Source organism: Bubalus bubalis, chromosome 12 (genome assembly GCF_019923935.1).
Source record: "Bubalus bubalis isolate 160015118507 breed Murrah chromosome 12, NDDB_SH_1, whole genome shotgun sequence".
NCBI lineage: Eukaryota > Metazoa > Chordata > Mammalia > Artiodactyla > Bovidae > Bubalus > Bubalus bubalis.
Window position 1 is genome coordinate 3657511 of NC_059168.1, and position 21335 is coordinate 3678845.

Sequence of the window (21335 nt, forward strand, 5' to 3'; positions counted from 1 at the left end):
GGGGGTGTCGCAGTGCTCGGAGCAGCAGGTAGGGGGCGGGAGGCTCTCCGCGTCTTCACGGCTTGTTGGCCCTCAGCCCTCCCAGGTCCCCCTGCTGCATCTGGAGGGTCGGGCTCCTAAGCATTTGTGGTTTGTCCACCCACCTGGGAACCTGAAGGAAGCGGAATGGTAGACACCTTTCTGATGAGATTGCCTGTTGCATCAGGGATGAAGGAGCAGGCGTAGCGTGCAGGGAAGAGCGAGCTGGTGGCAGGCCAGCGCTTGTCTGTAGAGGCTGGTGGTCGTGGGCTGGGAGCCCTTTTACAGCCGCAGCCTGCTGCCCTGGCCTGTGCTGGTAACTCAGGGTACGCCCCTCTGCCACACCTGGGGGCCCGGCGGGGTTTATCTGTTCAGCGCCACCTCCAGGTGGGTCTCTCCGCGGACGGCAGGACAATGGCCTGGAGCAGCCTGCTGCATAAAGAGCCCACCATCTGTGGAGACGGAGCCTAACCAGGGACTCCATTCTGCTGGCTCCTAAAGCTAGGGGTACCGTGCTTTCTGAACACGGAGGTGCTTGGTCCCTAAAGCTCCGGCCTTTCCTAAGAGCTGGTGGGGCCGTGGGCCAGGCAGCTGAGACCGGCTGCTGCCGCCTGCTCGCTCCCCTTTGGGAGCGTCACGAGGTGGAGGCGAGGTGCTGACGGGCCTCCTGCAACAGGACTTGTTTCCACACTGGGCAGCGTTCCTTCAAGACAGTCAGGCTCCTGTTGGAGCGGCTTGGTGTGTCAGATGCCCTCCGCACCAGCCCTCCTGCAGTCTGTCCCCAGGCCGCTCCTCTCACGAGCGTGTGTCTCCACAGTGTCTGTGTCCTCCACGCTCCATCTGCGAGGGTTTGACTTTCAGTTCCCCAGACCTGTGTTTAGTTCATGGAGCTGTTTTGTCGTCGTTCGTGTTCTCATTTTTTACCGTAAATTGTGTTGCTTTTAACAATCTTCTGAAAGTTCATTGCTCATGTTTCTTTAATATTGTCCTGCTTGCAATTTAAACATATTTCTGGAGATAAAAAAAAGTTATTGATAGGAGTTTGAAAAAAATGCAGGAGGTAGTTTGTTTAATGAGGTATACTGTTATGCTCATAACTTATTAAATGTCCTCTTTTTCTAGGCACATCTTGTAATGTTCAAACACACATTTAAGTGCAGTTTTGAAGTGATTTAAATGAGCATTTATTTATGATATCTAGGGTGTGGCTGGTACCTGTGTGTGCCTGACAGATCAGCTCTGTTGTGCTCACAGGAGTAGGAAGTGTCTGAGAGTCTGACTCTGCTGATCAGCATTCAGAGAAACATATGAAACCATGTGCCTCCAAAGTACCCGCCCGGGATCCTAAGCATAGCCGGGAAGCCATTCAGACCCCCGTGTGCAGCGGCGGATCAGGGGAAGCAGACTGAGACGTTTGTCTTACTCTGTCTCTTGTCCTCAGGGGCCAGAGCTGGGCTCTGTCATGCTTCCTGATGCCCTTCCAAGTTCCCAGGGTGGTCCTTTCGGCCTAACGAGTAGGTTGGATTCACACCAGTTTATTTATTACCTGTGAACAACAACTCCTGCTTCTTGGAAAGACTTTATTATCCCTTTTCATTTCAGTTCACCCCATGCTGGGTCCTTGGTTTTCATCTTTCATCAGGAAGTTGCCCTGCCTCAACCTTGCCTGGTGGGCGGGGTTCCCCTGGGGCCAGGGCTCAGCAGGACCCACTGGCAGGAGCCACAGAGGCTCATGGGCCTGCTCCTCCTGGTTGTCTCCCCAAGTGACCCGTCTTTACCCCTCCCCCACAACCTGCCAGGATCTGCTGACTTCCACGACATTCCATGCACACACACTCCTGCTCTCCTCATCCCCAGAGAGTTATTCCAACCTCGGACCTGCTTTCTGTTAACCTGAGGTCCACAGGTCACACCCCAGGTCGTGTGCCCTTGAGATTACGTGCTGCCTGTGTGTGGAGCAGTCCACTGTGGTCAGCAAATCTCAAGGGACTCAGTGCCCTAAGGCCACCAGTGGAGATCCCTCCCTCTCCCTGTTACTGAAGATGAATTTACCCAGCAGGTTTAGCCCCTGACCTCTTCTCAGGCGTAGTCCCAGCCCAGCCGCTTGGGATCAGTGCGGATCATGAAAGCAGGCCTCTAGACCCTTCTCCTCATGGAGATTTGGGGTCTCAGAGGTTCTGGGGAGGCAGGAGTTGGTATTCTTCCCAGGTCTGAGGCACTTCAGGTTTTAACCAGACAGATGTTCTGTGTCACAGACCGCATGGAGGCTTCCCTCCTCAGGAAGCAGATGGCCTCAGGAGGTCTGAGCTCTGCTGATGACACTGAAGTCTCCACCACACAAGGTCTTGAACGTGGCTCTGTTTTCTGTCCTGCTAGCCAGTTTAAGAAGTCATGGCCAAAGACAGTTAGAGGCAAGGTCCTGGCCACCTGCAAAGTCCAGGGTGTCAAGTCTCCATCCAGCTGGCTCTGTCTGTTCTTGGGGAATCTGAAACTGCCTATTTAAGGATCTGAAAACATTCTTGGAAACCAAAAGTTCAGATGTAAAATAAGCTTTTACTCCCAAACAATCCCTTTCAAACTTGTTTCTTAATAAGTGGCACACACAGTTAACCAGGAAAATTTGAGAGTTTTTAAGGGAAAAGTGAAATTGAAGTGAGTACTTCCCGATGCTACTCAGTGAGGGTGAAATCAAGTTAAACGGTATCTTTGACCCAAGGGGGCGATCCAGTAGTAGCCCTCCCTCAGTCATAAAGGTTTTGTATTCGGCTTACGTGGTAAAGATTGGCGTGGACGTGTTTGGTATATGGGTTTTCTGACCGGACCCCAACCTTTTGGATCTCAGCAGTTGACCTCTAGCCCAGGCTCCGCGGCCCATCAGGGCAGTGGGCTCTGAACTGGACGCTTATTTACTGGTCAGTCTCTCTCACTACACGTCTGCTTCCAGAAGTCGTGAGTCAGCATGGGCTCCGGCACATGCCATGCGATGGACGTGGGGGCGTTATCGCACTGTGACCTGCTAACCTGCTCTCCTGAAGAGCGTGTCATGTTGAAGTGTCAGCAACATGGGTGCTGATGCCGGTGTGTTGGGCGGTGCGCTCCCAGCGGCCCCACCACCTCCATGGGACCCCTCGGGAAGAGGCGGGCAGGCCCCTGGCCTCTTCTCCGCTCAGTTGAGCCAGCTTACTGCCAGCTGCTGCCGCAGTTGCTCTAAGCGTTGAGTTGTTGGTGTTTGAACTGTGTGCGTGCCTTAATCATCCATGTCACCTCCATTTCTGTGCAGATTGCAGCCCCCCTCCTGAAGAGTCCAGCCCAGGTACGTGGTTTCCGTTCAAGGCTCCGCAGACCTCTTTTTAATATCCAGGTCGTGTGTGTAGCTCCACTGTCAGATTACTGTGTGCTCCCAGAGTTGGGAAGATCCTTGAGGGGTTTCTTCCTTGTGTGGGATCTAGCAGCTGCCCTTGGGTATGCCGAGGGGCCAGGCGGGCTGGGCACTGTGGCATCCTGCAGCCATTCAGACGGCTTGTGTCTCCGTGCTCTGGGGGTCCTGAAGTCGGGGGCCTGGTTAAGACAAGTTCATGTTTATAAATGATTCTTCCTGTGATTCCACCTGATTCTGCAAGCATCCCATGAAGGCAGGGAGGCACATGAGGCGTAGCTGCCCAGGTGCTGTGACCTCGCAATCTCGCAGCATCCTCTGTTCTGAGTCTGGCTGTGGCCTCAGACTTCCTGTCAGACACTGCTGGGGCTTCAGGTGGAGTTAGTGCTAGAAATGGAGTCCTTTCTGCTTCATTTGCATGGAGGAATCAGTGTTTATGACTCTAGTTCAGGGGTCGGCCAGCCACAGGTCTGAGGGAATCCCGTTCACTGAGATACCATTGTCCTGAAGTGAGTCACACCTGTTCGTTCACACAGTTCCGTGGCTGCCCGGGGGCAATTCCAGAGTTCAGCAGTGGCAACAGAGACCCCCAGGGCCTTTAGAGGCTAAAACACGGACTGTCTAGTGCTTTAGAGAGAAAACGTGCCGACCCCTGCTCTAGTTCATATTGCGTTTCCTGAACGTGGCTTGTGGTTCTCCCAGAGCAAGCATGAGACCCCCAGATACGATGTTTGTTTTGTTTTGCTTCCCTGACAAAAGACAGCTGCCCGCCAGTCTGAGGGTTCATGCCCCTGACTGCACAGGCGCACAGGGCGAGACGCGTGCTGCCTACCTTGAGCGCAGCCAGCCAGGCTTCACCACCCTGTTCCCGTGCGCTCAGAGCATCCTCTCACTCCCAGGGCACCGGGCACTCAGCTCTGCTCATGGCGGTTCCCCCATAGCCCCGGGTGCTGTTAGCGCCTCAGCGGGCAGTCTGATCGGGCACCTTGTAAAAGGCCTACCAGCCTGCTTCAGCCCCTGTTTCTCTCCCCCTGCCCTGCCCCAAGTTTAGTCTGGCCATGAGCAGGTCTCAGCACCAGTCCCCTGGACTCTCCAAGGCCTGGCAGCTGCTTGGGCAGTTACCTCGGCGCCCCCTCCCCAGCCGGTCCCCAGACTCTCAGTCCCGCTGAGCTCACCTGCACGGCAGGTTGGTGCCTCACGCTGCGCTGTCTCCCCAGGCTTTGTGGCAGTGACGGTCCCCAGAAATTAAGACCAGGGGAGGTGGTGGTGGCCCTGGAGCAGCTCGGGCTCCCTCAGCTCTGCGCATCCTGCGGTTTGCGGAGCTGACGGGCGGTCCTGTGCTTCCCAGGCAGCAAACAGCCTGGCTTGTATGCTCTCCTCGTCTCCTGTCAGCTCCGCCACCTCCCTGACACTCAGGTGGCCCGTCCACAGTTTTTGTCAGATGAACGCAGATGGTCCCCTGCCAAGAGTTCCCTCAGTTTTCCTCACAGAGCTGTGTTGAGTCCGAGTTAGAACACGCACATCCTCGTATCTCCCTACTTCCTCCCTTCCCGCCCGTTAATGAGAACACGCAAAAGCACAGCTGTCTGAAGCCACGTGGTCCTGGGCTGGCCCCTCAGTGGGTGTCACGGGTGAGCAGGGAGACAGGAGCTTGTCCCACAGAGGATGCTGCTTCGTCACTGCTGTTTTTTTTCATGGCCAGGCTTTCTCGATGAAGGAGGCCGAGTAAACCCCTTCACCAGCCCTAACGTCCCAGATACTTAATTCAGGTCCCAGAGGAAATCTCATTATTGCCCCTGAAGTTCATTTTGTTTGGAAGTTTTAAATTTTGCTCTGTCTTCATGTTGACCCACAATGTCTTGTCCCCAGCCGCTGTGCACTTACGTAGTCAGACATGTAGACAGATGGCAGTTCTTTTTGTGTGTCTGGGAAAAGACTTAGCCTCTGTGAGGCTGTTTCCTTACCCGTATTAGTCACCCCCTCTTTGTGGATTAGATGAGAAAACAGTTAAAAGTGAGGTCTCACAAGTATTCACTAAGGGCTGGTCGACACTCTACGTGAGCCCTGGAGCCACCCAGACACGCCGAGCCCTTCTCTGGGCGATGTCAGGCTCGTCTCCTGTTCAGGGCTACGCCTCTTCTCTTTGACAAATTCTGAGTGCTTTCTATTTTTTTTAAACCATTCTTTCAACACTACAGTTTTTTCCAGTGTTTTTTCCCCTCTAATGTAGCAAAACTGAGCCATTCTTATATGAATTTTGTTTAAACATAAGTAAGGCAAAGTAAAAAAAATTGTATGCAGACAGCTTGTTCAGTCAAATAAGACCACATATATTCTGCTCATTTTCAGGTTAAAATGATCATAAATTTGCATATTACACATATATATTCACATTAAGTGGAAAAGTCAAGCAAAGTTGGCAGCATTTGCTCTCAGAGCATTTACTTCTTAGGTGAAGGATGGTCTGAATGCCTACCTGCCTCTCCCCACAGGACTTGACTGTTAAAGCTTAATGCTAAAATTGGCCTTTTTTGATAGTTGTTGAGTATAATTGACCTGGATTCAACAGAGTTATTCAAAGAAACAAAAGCGTGGCCTTGGAGAATTTTAGAGGAAGGAAGAGACATGGGTGTCATTCACTGCAGCCGTCCCATTTTGGTGCGAAGGCCCCGTGGCTCAGTGGTGGGGGCCTGCCCCAGCATACCCACCACTGCTCGGCAGCAGCCGGGCCTGGGACTCCCACTTTCCACTCCTCCATCCAGGGCTCCTCGTCACCATGGTCTCCTTCCTGAGGCCTTCCTGCTGTAGACTTGCTACATTTAAGCCGCCTGTTTCCATGACAGATGGAAATCCTCACGCATGTACAGTGTGCCTTGCGTGCACACTTACATCATTTCCAAATTCTGAATTGCTGTGTAGACTTGCAAATCTGTGTTGACCATACAGGGAAGTTCTTTTGTAGGTTTTAGGTGTTTCTCTAAATTTGTTTCTCAACAGAGTGTGATGCACACACAGGGCAGAGCTGTGGCCCCCTTTTCTCTTGTTTAGATGCTGTTTATCTGAGACAGAGTTGACCATCCTGGCAGCTGCCCTGCTCATGAGGCCTGTCCCAAGTAGGATGATGGCCATGGGCACCCAGTGACCCACACCCCTTCCCAGGAAGGCGCCCTGCCTGGGCCGCACGCTGGATGCTGGGGGGGCTTCCCCAGTGGTAATGAGCCAGCACCTATCTGCCGAATGTCTTCTAGATAGAAAAGACAAAAAGAGCCAAGGCCAAAAATACCTTTCACTCTGTTCATTTTCCCTGAGCATCTATTTTTAAAAAATTGTTTTGGTACAGGGTCAAAGTTTCCTTATATTCCAAAAAAATAAAAAGAAAAAAACCCCTAGTATGCTAGGAATAGATGACAGGAAGGTGAAGATGGGGGCAGGGACACGGAGGGCTGAGAATGTGGGCTGCCTTGGGGAAGGCTCTGTCCCCAGACACGGGCCGAGGGCTGAGCAGAGGCTCAGCGCGGGCAGCTGGCCTTGCTCCAGAAGCACAGGTCTCCCTGCCCACTGCCTGGGTCAAGAGAAGCCAGGTGACAGGTCTCCTGGGGGGCCCTGAGAGGGACCAGCCTCAGCAGGTGCCACGCACTCTTGGAGCCTTTCTGCCATCATCCTGGGAGGGGACAGTTAGGAGTGTTTGGTGCAGAGTCCCCAGTGGTTCGGGAGAGTGGGCGGGCAGGCCCCCCGGAAACGCCTCAGGCTAGAAGGGCAGAGACGGGCTGCACTGGGCGCCAGCTGCGGGCCTCCTGGAGTGGGGCGGACTGGACAGGGTGGCAGGGCTGGGCTGGGGCCTCCTGCGCGCCACCTTCTCAGGCGCCCCTCCCTTGTGCCAGGTGAGTGGAGCGAGGCCCTGTACCCACTGCTGACGACCCTCACCGACTGCGTGGCCATGATGAGCGACAAGGCCAAGAAGGCAATGGTCTTCCTGCTCATGCAGGACAGCGCGCCCACCATCGCCAGCTTCCTGAGCCTGCAGTACCGCCGCGACGTGGTCTTCTGCCAGACGGTACGTGCCACGAGCGAGCCCAGACCTGGGCCTGGCCTGCCGGCCTGGCCCTCTTGCGCCCTGGAGGAAGCCAGCAGGGCCGTGCCCTCCTGCATGTGGCTTTGCGCATGTGGCCCGCGGCCCAGATGTGGGTGTGGAGGGCGGGGGAGGGGGAGCTGGAGGCTCATGGGTGCTCAGGGGCCGCCACCCCTGCTCCCCCAAACCTGCCCCAAGGGGCCTGGGGTCACACAGGCATGGGGTCACCTTTGTTTCTCCCTGCAAAGAAGACGCACAGTCTGTTTGTAAAACAGCAGGTGTCACACCTGCTCAGGCAGCACTCTGTTCTGGTGATTTCGCGCAGAGGAGGCGGAGCTTAATGAGCCCAGTCTACAGAGGCCAGTGGTGTAGTCAGTAGCGGGGCAGTGGCAGCCGCTGGGCGGGTTTGTGTGGTTCCTGTCCCCCTCGGGGCCTGGGACGCCTGCGAGGGCGGGTTGTGACCGGAGCCCGTGCCCAGAAAGCTCTTGAGGGCCCTGTTCTCTGCTTCTCATGCGCCTCGTCATGAGCACCCCAGTTTCCATTCAGCACTGGACTGGATCTGTGGGCATAGAGGGCTTTTCCCGCACCTAGGGGAAATTGTTCTGGGCTTCCAGAAGGTTCTGGCCCAGGAGTAACCCCAAGGTTGAGTCAGGAGCTGAATCAAAACTAGACTGACCTCTAGAAGCAGCAGGCCTGGAGCGCCTTCCCTGCAGCCCTTGTCCCCTGTGGCCTCCGCGTTCCTGGCCCCAGGCCCCGAGGGCGTGGGGCTGCTGCGGGCAGAGCGGTGCGGGCGCAGGACGCGGCCGGGCCAGGAGCGAGGCGAGGCGGTGTCTGTCCCCGCAGCTGACGGCGCTCATCTGCGGCTTCATCATCAAGCTGAGGAACTGCCTGCACGACGATGGCTTCCTGCGGCAGCTCTACACCATCGGGCTGCTGGCACAGTTCGAGAGCCTGCTTAGCACCTATGGTGAGCCGGGGCGGGGGCCCTGCTGTGGCGCCCCTCCTGGCCCCCTCAGTGGCTTTCTGAAGCGCGGGTAGTGCATGCTGAGTAAAGTGTATCCAAAAAGCTCCCAAATGTATAACAGAGAACTAAAAACAGCCCTATGTGGTTGCGCACACACACACACACACCCCTGTGGTGCCTTTGTTACACATCTTGAAGGTTTTTCTAGTTGAGGATAGATGACAATTTTTAAAGCAATAGCTTCCTGTGGAACATTTGGGCTGTTTCAGAATTGTTCCTATTAAAACATCTTTGCATATTTTTGTGTACTTTTGGCCCATTTTTGCACCCACTAAATCATTTGGAAGGAAAGTTGGTGGGTCAACAGATAGGAACACTTTAAAAATTCTGATATTCCCAAATTGTCTTATAAAGGCTTTCTTCTCCTTACCTTCATTTTCTGTTTATTTCTTCTTAGGTGGTAAAAGTAGGTAAATTTTTTTATTAATATATCTGTTTATCTTTGGAGTTGTAAGACATTGAAGAAATACCTAAAGAAATCCTTTAGATAGAAAATCTAAAGAATGTGGAAAGATTAAAACATCCAAAGAGATGACTTTTGTTCCTGAAGTTCCCCACATAGGCGTCCGTGTCCCTGCTTCCTTCATCAGGAGAGGGCCAAGAATACAGAGTTGTGCCAGCTGCCCTTCGTAACATGGCCATGGGACTCGCATAGTGGGGTGTGCTCATGGAGAAATGGGAAGGCACTCGGGAAACCTCCTCCAGCTCCCCTACCCTCGCCCCACGTCTCAGCGCCCTGAGCCCATTGCCTGCCTTCCGTGGCTGGCCTGAGCGCAGGGCCCCTCTGCCTGACAGCCCCCTCCCTTTCTGGCCTCCAGGGGAGGAGCTGGCCATGCTGGAGGACATGAGCCTTGGGATCATGGACTTGAGGAACGTGACCTTCAAAGTCACTCAGGCCACTTCTAATGCATCCACTGACATGCTGCCTGTCATCACAGGAAATCGGTAGGCAGAGTTTTTGATTCTCAGAACCAGCGCAGTATTTTCATTTGTGTTCATCACACGTGACACGCTCTTCGTTTTTGCTTTCTTCTGTATCATTCAGCTGCTCACAGCCCGTGACACTCATTTCACAGCCCCGGGCTGGTTGGTGCCCAGCCTCTCGGAGGTCACCGGGCCTGGCCCGCCCTTCCTCTCCTTGCTCACCCGCCTCCCGCCTCCCGCCTCCCGGCCACAGGCCCAGCCCCTCTTCCTCTCTGTTGCAGGGATGGCTTTAATGTGCGGATCCCGCTGCCGGGCCCCCTGTTCGATGCGCTGCCCCGGGAGATCCAGAGCGGGATGCTGCTGCGGGTGCAGCCTGTGCTCTTCAACGTGGGCATCAACGAGCAGCAGACGCTGGCCGAGAGGTGCGGGCCGGGGTGCAGGCGTGGGCGCTCGAGCTGGCAGAGAGCGTGTACTCAGTCCTCTTCAGGGCTCTGTGGACCTGTCACCTTGTCTTCACGTTCACCCTGGGCCTGTCTTTGGTGGTGCTGGGACACAAAGACGAACCAGACGTGGTCTGGTTCCGCTAGAGGTGGGCTGGTAGGAGGGAGTGGTGGCGCTCGTGAGGTATGAGAGCGTGTCCTGGAAGTGCTTCCAGGCACTTGTGGGTTTTGGAGAGTAAATAGGAGTTGTTCATGTGAGGAGGTGGAGGAGAGACCTGGAGTCCCAGGCCAAGAAGCCTGAGCAAAGGCAGGTGGGGTGAGAGCCACGCCTTGATCCTAAATCCTGTGCCTTGAAAATTCCTTCAGGGTCACCTGGCGGGGAGGCGTGCTTGCCCGTGCGTGCAGGCATGTGTGCGTCTGTGATGGGGGTGGAGGTTGTGTGTATAGCTGCTGCTGACCTACTGGTCCATGAACACCTTCCTGTTCCATCATTACATGCCTGCGATAGGTGTGGTTTAGAATTAAGAGCTATCATAAAGCACCTACTGATAAGAACGCCTGGTCTCCAGGACGATAATTCCTCTTGGGCCTCTTGAGCCCAGTGGTCAGTGTCCACTGACCCCCAGGTAAAGGGTCCTCCCTCCACGGACAGACACCTTTTAGTGGGACAGGTCAGGAGCCAGACCACATTTGAAGGAGATTACCTGCTGGCCATGTGCTGGAAAGACATGAGGTCCAATGTGACGAGGTTGTTCAGAAGAGTCCGGGCCAGAGGCTGGGTCAGGCCAGGACAGTGCAGACAGGAGGACCTGATGGGAGCTGAGACGTGGGCCACAGCAGGGTGGGTGCGAGAGCCAGGCCTCCTGGGTGGCAAGTGGCTGGTATTCTGGAGCCAGAAGGAGGGTCTGCTGGGGGCAGAGGGCACACCGGCCCAGGAAGCAGAGATCTGGCAGGTGTGGGCAGCGCTGAGGCATCCACCTCAGGAAGAGTGGGCAGCACTGGGGCCCCTGGCAGGGAGGAGATAATGTGCTGGCGTAGTCTGCAGCTACTGTTCCTGAAGTGATAGTGGTTTCTAGAAGAGGTGTTTCTGCAAAGGGTTGAAGCCAAGCCAGATGGGAGGATGTAGCATGCACAGGGGGAGGTGGGAGCAGGGTCTAAACCAGCATAGCTCCCTTGTGTCCCAGGGTGACCCCAAGGGAGCCAGGGCCTGGAGGAAAGGCCATCGTGGGCATCTGGGTGGGTGGGCCGTGGTGGACCCACGGGAGGGTGCCCTGTCCCAGGTCCATGAGATGACCCAGGACTGGGACAAGGCTGATGTGCACAGAGGTCCCTGGGCAGGAAGTACTGGAGGGGATGGGTATCCAGGCTTGGGGCTGCAGAGCTGCATGTTTGACAGCACCCATGGCTCCCTCATGGGTGGCTTTCCTCCCCATTCCCTGCGGGCCTGGTGCCTGCGTCGAGAGGGGTGGACTGTCCAGCAGAAACAGCCGGTCGGGAATGGTCCCTCAGTGGCAGACTCGAGGACAGGACTGTCGTGACTCCCCAGCCACAGCCCCGCTGCTGTCCTGCTCTGGGCACCTCGGGGATGGGAGCACCTCGCGGAGCAGGGGCCGGGGCAGGGCTGCCCAAGGGCCTGGCTGCCTCTGAGGCATGTCTGTCCCAGGTTATGCCTCCTGCTGATAAAACATGTTGGACTTGTCACCAACATGGACAGATGACCGTAAGCTTAGGGGGAAGAACGTGTCTTCAAATTTAGACACGTAAGGATTGAGAGAATCGGCGCTGTGGCCTGTAACGTGGTCACCTGGTGCTAGAAGCAAGTCACGTTGGCAAACTGATGGTGTCCCCTTGTGACTCCAAAGGTTCGGCGACACATCTTTGCAAGAAGTTATCAATGTGGAGAGCTTGGTGCGGTTAAATTCCTACTTCGAGCAGTTTAAGGAAGTTCTGCCTGAGGACTGTAAGTTTTTGTTTTTCACTCACAGCAGATTTCACCCACTGTCTTTTGTCCCCTGGGGCAGCCCAGCTCCACGACCCCTTCCCTCTTCCAGGTCTACCTCGATCCCGGAGCCAGACATGCCTGCCAGAGCTGCTGCGGTTCCTGGGTCAGAACGTGCACGCCAGGAAGAACAAGAACGTCGACATTCTGTGGCAAGCCGCTGAGGTACATGCTGTGGTGGGGGGAGGTGTTCACAATAATAATAATAAAACAGCAGCAACAAATTAAAGTCTCAACCAGGAGTGAGGACAGATTTCTCCACAAGAATACGGGAGAATCCCTGGACGTGTGCCAAGGTCCCAGGAGATACTGAGAGTTGCCCATGAACTGCTTACGTTGGGGCTGCCTGAGGGCTGATGAGCATGACTCAGAGTCTTCCCCCGGGCATGTGGTAACCAGGCTTATGAGCAGGCTGTCCCCGGCAACAGCCTGCACAGTCCACGCGTGCTAAACTTCACGGCTCACTGCAGCTTTAAATAGGTTCACAGGGAGGCCGCTAGGACCCGTGTCCTCTCTTCCAACAGCGTCCCCAGTACACTGCCGCTCCAATCTCCTCATCTCTCCTGAAGGGAAGTCCTTATATGTCAGGTGTTTTCTCAGGAATTTGTTTGTGGAGCTCCAAGTCCCTGTCTGAGCCCTGGGTACCAGGGCCCTTTCAGAGCTCGTCATTCATTCACCTCTGACAAGGGGACGTGTCTCCTGGGGCGGCTACACGGGTTCTCATGCACAGAGTGGAAACATTATTAGGCCTAACCCCCTCATGAGAAATCTGTATGCAGGTCAAGAAGCAACAGTTAGAACTGGACATGGAACAACAGGCTGTTTCCAAATCAGGAAAGAAGTACGTCAAGGCTGTATATTGTCACCCTGCTTATTTAACTTATATGCAGAGTACATCATGAGAAATGCTGAGCTGGAAGAAGCACAAGCTGGAATCAAGATTGCCGGGAAAAATATCAATAACCTCAGATATGCAGATGACACCACCCTTATGGCAGAAAGTGAAGAGGAACTAAAAAGCCTCTTGATGAAGAGGAGAGTGAAAAAGTTGGCTTAAAGCTCAACATTCAGAAAACTAAGGTCATGGCATCTGGTCCCATCACTTCATGGCAGATAAATGGGGAAACAATAGAAACAGTGAGAGACTTTATTTTTTGGGGTTCCAAAATCACTGAAGATGGTGACTGCAGCCATGAAATTAAAAGATGCTTGCTCCTTGGAAGAAAAGCTATGACCAACCTAGACAGCATATTAAAAAGCAGAGACATTACTTTGCCAACAAAGATCCGTCTAGTCAAGGCTATGGTTTTTCCAGTAGTCATGTATGGATGTGAGAGTTGGACTATAAAGAAAGCTGAGCGCCAAAGAATTGATGCCTTTGAACTGTGGTGTTGGAGAAAACTCTTGAGAGTCCCTTGAACTGCAAGGAGATCCAACCAGTCCATCCTAAAGGAAACCAGTCCTGAATATTCATTGGAAGGACTGATGCTGAAGCTGAAACTCCAGTACTTTGGCCACCTGATACGAAGAACTGACTCATTTTAAAAGACCCTGATTGAAGACAGGAGAAGGGGATGACGGAGGATGAGATGGTTGGATGGCATCACTGACTCTATAGATGTGAGTTTGCTTTTGGAGTTGGTGATGGACAGGGGAGCCTGACATGCTGTAGTCCAATGGGGTCGCAGAGTCGGACGCAACTGAACTGAACCCCCTCATTTCACGCATGGGGAGACCCTTCAGCACCCCACACTGGCTATTAGCCTACCCAGGACTGGAGCCTGCAGCCAGATGCAGGCAAGGATGCACCTCGCACCTCTGGCCACTCTGGCTGCCCTCCAGAACCTGTGGTGCTCAGCCCTACCACCTGGGAATGTAACTGTTTGACCTGTTTGTAGTTCTGGCTTGTGCCCCACGTTTCAGTCGTGAACTCTCCAGCCTGTGGAATTCAGTGATCTTGTCCATGTTCAACCTCACTTCATCAGTTACGATTTTTATGAATTTGGGTTAATTCACTGTTTCCCTAACTCAGGGGCTGCTCAGTCTTAAGAGTCTTTTTTTTTATTTTTTAATTTTTTGTCTGCTCTCATAAGACAGCCATCATCTTCCTGATGGTTTTGGCCAAACTTGCTTGGATCTTTATTGTTTTGTCCTTCTCTACACAGAAAACTAAGATCATGGCATTCAGTCCCATCACTTCATAGCAAATAGATGGGGAAACAGTGGAAACAGTGGCTGACATTATTTTTCTGGGCTCCAAAATCACTGCAGATGGTGATTGCAGCCATGAAATTAAAAGACGCTTACTTCTTGGAAGGAAAGTTATGAACAACCTAGACAGCATATTAAAAAGCAGAGACATTACTTTGTCAACAAAGATCTGTCTAGTCAAGGCTATGGTTTTTCCAGTGGTCATGTATGGATGTGAGAGTTGGAATATAAAGAAAGCTGAGTACAGAAGAATTGATGTTTTTGAACTGTGGTGTTGGAGAAGACCCTTGAGAGTCCCTTGGACTGCAAGGAGATCCAACCAGTCCATCCTAAAGGAAATCAGTCCTGGGTGTTCATTGGAAGGACTCATGTTGAAGCTGAAACTCCAGTACTTTGGCTACCTGATGTGAAGAGCTGACTCATTTGAAAAGACCCTGATGCTGGGAGGGATTGGGGGCAGGAGGAGAAGGGGACGACAGAGGATGAGATGGCTGGATGGCATCACTGACTCGATGGACATGAGTTTGGGTGAACTCCGGGAGTCGGTGATGGACAGGGAGGCCTGGTGTGCTGCGGTTCATGGGGTCGCAGAGTCGGACACGACTGAGCGACTGGACTGGACTGAACTGCAGCGTGTGTGTGGGCCTGCACTCTGCCCTCTGCCAGTGGCACCTCTGCTAGTAGCTGCATGGTCTCGCCTGAGGCCTCCTGGCCTGAGAAGCAGGTATGGTGCCATCTACCGTGGTGCCGTCTCCCCGCAGCACCTCTGGTGTTTTTCTGAGAGCAGCATGTCCTGGGTCCCACTGGCACATGGCTTCTGGTAGAGGAGTGGCCTCTCATGAGATGCTCATCTTGTTCTCACAGTGCAGCCTCTTGTACAGGCCTGGAGGTGTTTATCTGAGGCTCCTGTGGCCAGATATTTTAGAATTCATCGGGCTCCATGCTTCAGAAAGGTGATGGGTGTATAGTCTACAGTGTGTGCACAGGCGTGTGACAGGGTCATCTGGGTGTAATGTGCACGTGGATGGTTTCACATTCATTAGCAGTCTGGGGTCTGGAATCAACCTGCTGAACAAACGTTGCCTTATTGCAAAGTATGAATTAGGGAGTTTTCCAGCTGGCACTAGTGGCAAAGAACCTGCCTGCCAATGCAGGAGATGTAAGAGACGTGGGTTCGATCTCTGGGTCGGGAAGATCCCCTTGAGGAGGTCATGGCAGCCCACTCCGGTATTCTTGCCTGGAAAACCCCATGGACAGAGGAGCCTGGTGGGCTACAGACCATGGGGTTGAAAAGAGTTGGACAAGACTGAAGTGACTTAGCAAACTATGAATATTTATACAAAATGGGATAAATAAAAATTATAAGTAGTTTGACATTCCCTCAGATCTGGGCATGTTGCCAAGTATGGCCGCCACAAACTTACCCCCGAGAGTCTTTTGTTCTAGGACTTTCTGGACCTGCAGCTGTGTGTCTGGGGTTGTGCCTGGTGGCAGAGCTTGTGCTGCTAGGCACTCTTCCCACGGGGAGCAGAGGTGCCCCCTGCTCCGGACGGGCTGCAGCCTCAGCCTGCGCGGGGCCTCCGTCTTGCTGGGGAAGCCTGTGGGCAGAAGGTGGCCGCAGGGAAGTGGGTCTGCTGTGCTGTCCCCCCCTGTGTGGATGAGGAGGCGCGTAGAGACTAGCGGTCTGTGCTCTGACTTCCAGAAAGGCCTGGAAACCCGGTGGGGCTGGGTGTCCTGGGAGCTGTGCTGACTGCTGAGAGTCAGGGGTCAGCAGCAAAGGGCCAGTCCCGGCAGAGTTGGGAAGGGAGCAGCTGGTCAGGTGGGTGCATGGATGGCGGGGCCTCTGGGAGGAAGCCACCTTCTATGGGGAGGCCCCCAGCCCAGGGCCGCCTGCGCCGTGGCCTGTCTTGAGACCAGCTCCTTGGAGCCAAGGCTGGGCCTGGGTGTGGAGAGGTCGCCACGCGCCGCCTCCCCAGGTGAGGGGCCCTCTCGTTTTGCTCCAAGCTGCCCCTGCTCTCCCGTCGGCAGGTCTGCCGCCGCCTCAACGGGGTCCGGTTCACCAGCTGCAAGAGTGCCAAGGACCGCACGGCGATGTCGGTGACGCTGGAGCAGTGCCTGATCCTGCAGCACGAGCACGGCATGGCCCCACAGGTGTTCACACAGGCCCTGGAGTGCATGCGCAGGTGAGTCCCGGCCGCGCCGCTGCCGTGCTCCGGCTTGACTTTGGAAAACTGCCCCAGGTCTGCAAAGTCAAACCCCTGGCACGGTCCCGCCCAGACGGTGTTCTTCCAGTCAGGGAGCGGGACTCCGGGAGGGAAGCGGATGCTCCGAGGCGGCCGCGTGGCCACCGCCTGGTGCCCAGTGTCCCCAGCCAGCCCGTCCTGAGCGTCCCCCAGGCCCCTGCTGTCCCCGTCACAGGAGGCGGTGTCCGCAGACTGCAGGGCCCCTCTTCTCCCGGCCGCGGGCTGGGTTTGCTTTCCTGAGCCAGCGTCCAGTGAGCCTTTCCTGGCAGCCGCCCGCCGTCCCCGCCCTTAATCGTGTTCTGCCTCCGAGGCCGCAGGCTCATTTGCAGAGGGAACCCCAGGGACTAAGACTGTCCGCTGTCAGCGATGCCTTGTTCCCAGCCCTGCTGGGAACCCCTCGCCTCACATGCCTAAAGAAAGGATAAGAAACCTGCTTTCCCGTCTTCTTCCATGCAGCCGCCAATGCTGTTCCAGGCTCGTTTCCCAGTCACTTCTGCTGAGTGTTCTGTCCCATTTGTCCTCTCACCAGACTCTTCAGAGCGTTTGACTCTCTTATCCTTTCTGTGTCTCTGCCGTTTGACCTTCTCACAGTCATACGCAAGAGCGAGGCCTGAGTGCCTGCCTCCTGACAGGAGCGTTTAGTGAAAAGCCAACGGTTTTGTCCTGTTCAGTCTTTCCAAGTTCCCCCAAACCTCGTGACCTCAGGGCCACTTACCAACGCACTTTTAGAAAGTTCTCCCTCTCCCTGCCTTGGCGTCCCCGGTGCCATCGGCTGCGAGGTGGTGGGAAGGACTCCTCTGGTGAGACGCAGGCCCCCGGCAGCAAGGAAGCGAGGAAGACGGAGGGGGCTCAGCTGTCACTGTCAGAGTGTCTGGTCCATCAGAGACCAGGCCTGAGGTGGGAGTACAGTTGATACCGCTCCATCCAGGCCTCCACACAGGCTGGTTTCTTGAACATGTTTGAGGAAACAGTAGTTGATCCTGACAGCCTCTGAGCGCAGGGGCCTCAGGAGGCCAGGGGGCACGTGGCTCCTTAGACATGCACGTGGGCAGCCGGCCGAGGGGCTGTGTGGCACTGCCCGCCCAGCACAGGTGGCCTGGGGCAGCTTCTGACACGCAGGCACTCTCACACCTTTCATCACGTGGGCGAGTGATAGTCCTTGAGGGAAAACTGGAGAATACAAACGAGCCCCTACTCCCGTGCTTTCATACCCACCCCACACCCTACAGAGCAGCTCTCCACGTGCTTGCTGTTACGAGGAACAGTGCTAATAACATCTTGACACATAGCTTAGAGCCAGTTACGTACATACATATGGCTGTGAGCGTGGTTAACCCGCACACTGGCTAACTCCGCCAGTCCCTGAGTAGCACAGAGAGCGCGTGCACAGATACGTGCAGTTGCAGGTGTGATTCCACCCTGGCTAAGAAGCCTGCCATTCTCACTTGACTGTCTTGTGAGCATTTTGGAGGGTTAATAAATGGAGGTCTTATCGGGGCTTCCCTCATATCTCAGTCTGTAAAGAATCCGCTTGCAATGCAGGAGACCCGGGTTCAATTCCTGGGTTGGGAAGATCCGCTGGAGAAGGGATAGGCAACCCACTCCAGTATGCTGGCCTGGAGAATTCCCTGGACTGTATAGTCCATGGGGTCACAAAGAGTTGGACATGAGTGAGCGGCTTTCACTTTCACTGGAAGTCTTACCGTTTGTAGCACACTGTCATTTATCCAGCTTACTGTCATTGAACTGTTGATAACGGTGCCATGTCAGCACTCTGAACAGGGGTGCAGCGAACACCCTTGTTTCCCTGCCCACGTCTGCCCTGCTGACACCTCTGTAGGGCCGTTCGCAGACTCACAGCGCTCCCAGACCAGGCAGCCGCCCGCCCTCCGCGCTGTCACCCCTGGCCCCGTCTGAGCGCCCGGGCCTGGGGCGCCGGCCGTCCCCCTGCTTTAGGGTAGGGACCCTGAGGCTCCGAGGGGAGGGCCCTCCTCCCAGGGGCAGGCCTCACTGCATGGCCTGCCTCTGCTTCTTGGAAACCCCCGCCTGCCTCCAGTTATGAACGTCCTGTTTCTTCTTTGTGTTCTAAATTTTATAAAATCTTCATGGTCAGTGTGTGTTACCTTAACACTTGTTTAAGAAGTTGGTGAAGACAGCTCGCCTCTGCCGCCCCCGGGGTCCTCACGGCTCCGGCCCCAGGTGCCGTGCTCGCCGCCACCCCGTCTGCCTGACCTGTAGGCTCGGGCTGTGTGCGTCTGTTTCCATGTCACGGTGACCCCTCCTCCTGTTTTCTGGGTTATCCCGTGTCGGCAGACGTGTCTGTTCATAGGCTGCAGGTCCAAGGTGGCGGGCCCGTAGCTGGTGTTTCTGGCTGTGGCGTGGCCAGGACCTGGGGTCAGCCCGGCACCCTAAGGAGGTGGCAGGAGCTGTGTCTGTGCCTGTCGGTGGTCCCCTTGCTTTCCCGCTTGCGTCTTACGCGATGGAAGAGCAGAGCATGCAGCAGGGGTGGGGCGGGTGCAGCTGGGCTGGAGGACACCCAGGCTGTCCATGTCCTGGAGGCCCAGGGTGAGCAGTGGCCAGCGCTGTGCTAAGTGTTCGATAACTGGCTCTCTCCCAAAACAAAACCAACTACCCCCAAAGTGACCTGTTTGGTCTTCCCATTTCTACAGCATAAACACTCTCACTGGGGCCTGCTTCAGGCTGCCGAGTGACCCTGGGGAGCTCGGAAGAGATGTGCCTGCTTGGCTCATGCCACTGGAGCCAATTCCAGCTCACCACCCGTGCTGCCCTGCTGTCCCCAGCGCAGGGGCTGGAGTCCAGAATCGGCCTTTCTAGGCAGCCCAGTGACCCCTGAGACTGCCCTGGCTGGGGACGTGGCCACCAGTGCTCACAGCCGGAAGTGTTCACAGTCACGTGGCATCCGGGCTCCTCCAGGAACCTCCCCCCCGAGCTCTGCTTCTGTAGCTCCAAAGGGGGACGCACCGAGTTTCCAGTGAGCTGGGCTCTTGGTAGATGGTGTCTGGTAGAACAAGGCGCCCTGCCACTGCTCAGCCTGAAAGCCACAGTGGGTCCCTTGTGGGCTCTGCCTCCAGGGCAACCTGAGGGAAGCGGGTGTCATCTGGGTGCTTCATCAGGAGGCAGCCGTGGCGAAATCAGTTGCATCCTGCCATTCAGGCATCTGTGAGAAGGTCAAACGCCCCAATGGTTCTTCATGTTCAGCCTGCTTTCTGGAGTCCACGTCCAGCCGCATGTGCGAGCATGGCCAGGCAGCATGGCGTGTGCTTGGCAGCCCCGGGAGCGAACATGGAAAACCATCTAGTCAGCCTACACGTGTGTGTTTTCAGTAGATTATGGTATTTTTTTCTTATTTTCACTTCTCTTTCTCTCTTTTTTCTTGTAACTGTGCTCGTTTTGTTTTGGTATCCCTTTCACACCCGTTTCTGCATATCATCTTTTCTTTTTATTGTGGCTTCATTCCATTTTTTTTTTAATCTTATTTTTCGGTTCTCCTCTTTTTATTCCCCCATACTTTTGGAAAAAAAAAAATCCATTGCATGTGTCTCTTTTTTCTTTATTTTCCCTTTTTCCTTTCTCCCAACCCTCTTCCTTTTCACAGCATTGGAACTCGGGAGGTAGTCACGCAGAAGAACTTGAGCGGCCTGGTGCCCGTCCGAGACTTAAGACTAGACCCCAGCCTCCTCTGTTCCATCCCTTTACTTGCTCTGAGCCCCAATTTACTGATTGTGTGGCTCTTTCTGAGCATAGCGTACCTGGTGGCCAAATTGCGTTGCAAATGAGTATCTTGATGAAAAATTAGTAAGTCACAAGAAAAACAAAAGTGCCAGTACTTGTCGGCCACCGTGTACCTAACAGGACAGGAGGAATGTGTCAGAGCATGGTCCGCCAGGAACTAGTTCATGCCTTACAGTTTGACATTTTGTTGTTCTGAACTGTAAACACTTGCCAAATTATTTCACCAGGAGGACGTGTCCGTTTCAATTCTGTAGAGTTTTCAGTGCTTGTAACATGTTCTTGCAGAGCCCTGTTACTGCTTTGTTTAGCTGGCGTGAAATTACTTGTATCAAACCTCTTACCTTCTGATGTAAAACTCTTTATTACCTGTATATCTCGTGTGCCCTGTTTCCTAGAGAGAGGCATTCTGTCAAAAGAGAATTTGTATATTTGATACTATTCTTTAAATGTACTGCTAACCTTTCCTTTCCTTCTGAAGAGAAATGAAAAGGGTCGATGCTTTCTCACTGGCTCATCTAGATACACCTATTCAATAGGACATGTACTTTCTGCTTTCATTTCAAAGCGTGGTCCCTAGAATTACAGTAGCAGACAGTTTGCAGAATCATCACACTCCCTTCTTGTGCTGTTCCTTTCAAGTCGGGATGGCCCAAAGCTGTGAGAGCAGCAGCTCATTGTATCGAATCAGGCACATACAGGCACATAAAGATAGCATGTTGCGCGTGGCTTTAGAATTACTCTTTTACATCTTTAATGGTCACTGAACTGTTCTGGGAATTAATGCATATAGTAACAAAAGGCTTTTAAAGTTAGATATATTTATTTTTCCTGAAGTAGCAGTTTTCATTTAAAAGCTGGCTATATTTATTTTTCCTAAAGTAGCTATTTTCATTTAAAAAAAAACTTCATTTTTAGTATTTTTCAGTTTCAAGTCCTGGTATCTTTTCTCTCTTACAAATCAAACATGGTTAATAACAACAACAACATCAAAATTTACCAAAACATGAGACCTAACTTTTGGGCAGTTGTGCCAGATAGAGGTGTGAGAGAGAAAAGGCTACTTTGGTTTCTACTACTCTTAAATTTTCATGGGGGATGCACTGTGAGGCTTGCAGAACCTTAGTTCCCTGAACAGGGATCAAACCTGGGCCTCATGAGTGAAAGTGCTGAGCCCTAACCACTGGCCTGGTTAGGGCTTCATCACTCTTTAACATGGCAGTGTCTAGAATGTGTAACCTTAACATTCCCATGTGGAAAAAGGCGGCCAGACACCTCTGA

The 21335-nt window shown here is 53.9% G+C and overlaps 1 protein-coding gene across 17 annotated transcripts in view; it reads left to right on the forward strand.

The window, feature by feature from the left end:
- The window catches only part of INPP4A (inositol polyphosphate-4-phosphatase type I A), a 120087-nt gene that overhangs the window by 92847 nt on the left and 5905 nt on the right, over positions 1-21335 (forward strand). For 7 of the 17 annotated variants that reach the window (XM_044925623.2, XM_044925620.2, XM_044925627.2 and 4 more), the window contains 8 exons: positions 3299-3331; positions 7276-7448; positions 8307-8430; positions 9306-9432; positions 9693-9833; positions 11714-11811; positions 11903-12015; positions 16090-16244. In XM_044925623.2, the coding sequence (XP_044781558.2) occupies positions 3299-3331; positions 7276-7448; positions 8307-8430; positions 9306-9432; positions 9693-9833; positions 11714-11811; positions 11903-12015; positions 16090-16244 (964 nt within the window). Of the gene's footprint in view, positions 1-3298; positions 3332-7275; positions 7449-8306; positions 8431-9305; positions 9433-9692; positions 9834-11713; positions 11812-11902; positions 12016-16089; positions 16245-16760; positions 19635-19920; positions 20530-21335 lie in introns of those variants that run through there. The other 10 variants (XM_044925625.2, XM_044925617.2, XM_025260680.3 and 7 more) reach the window with 4 other exon arrangements.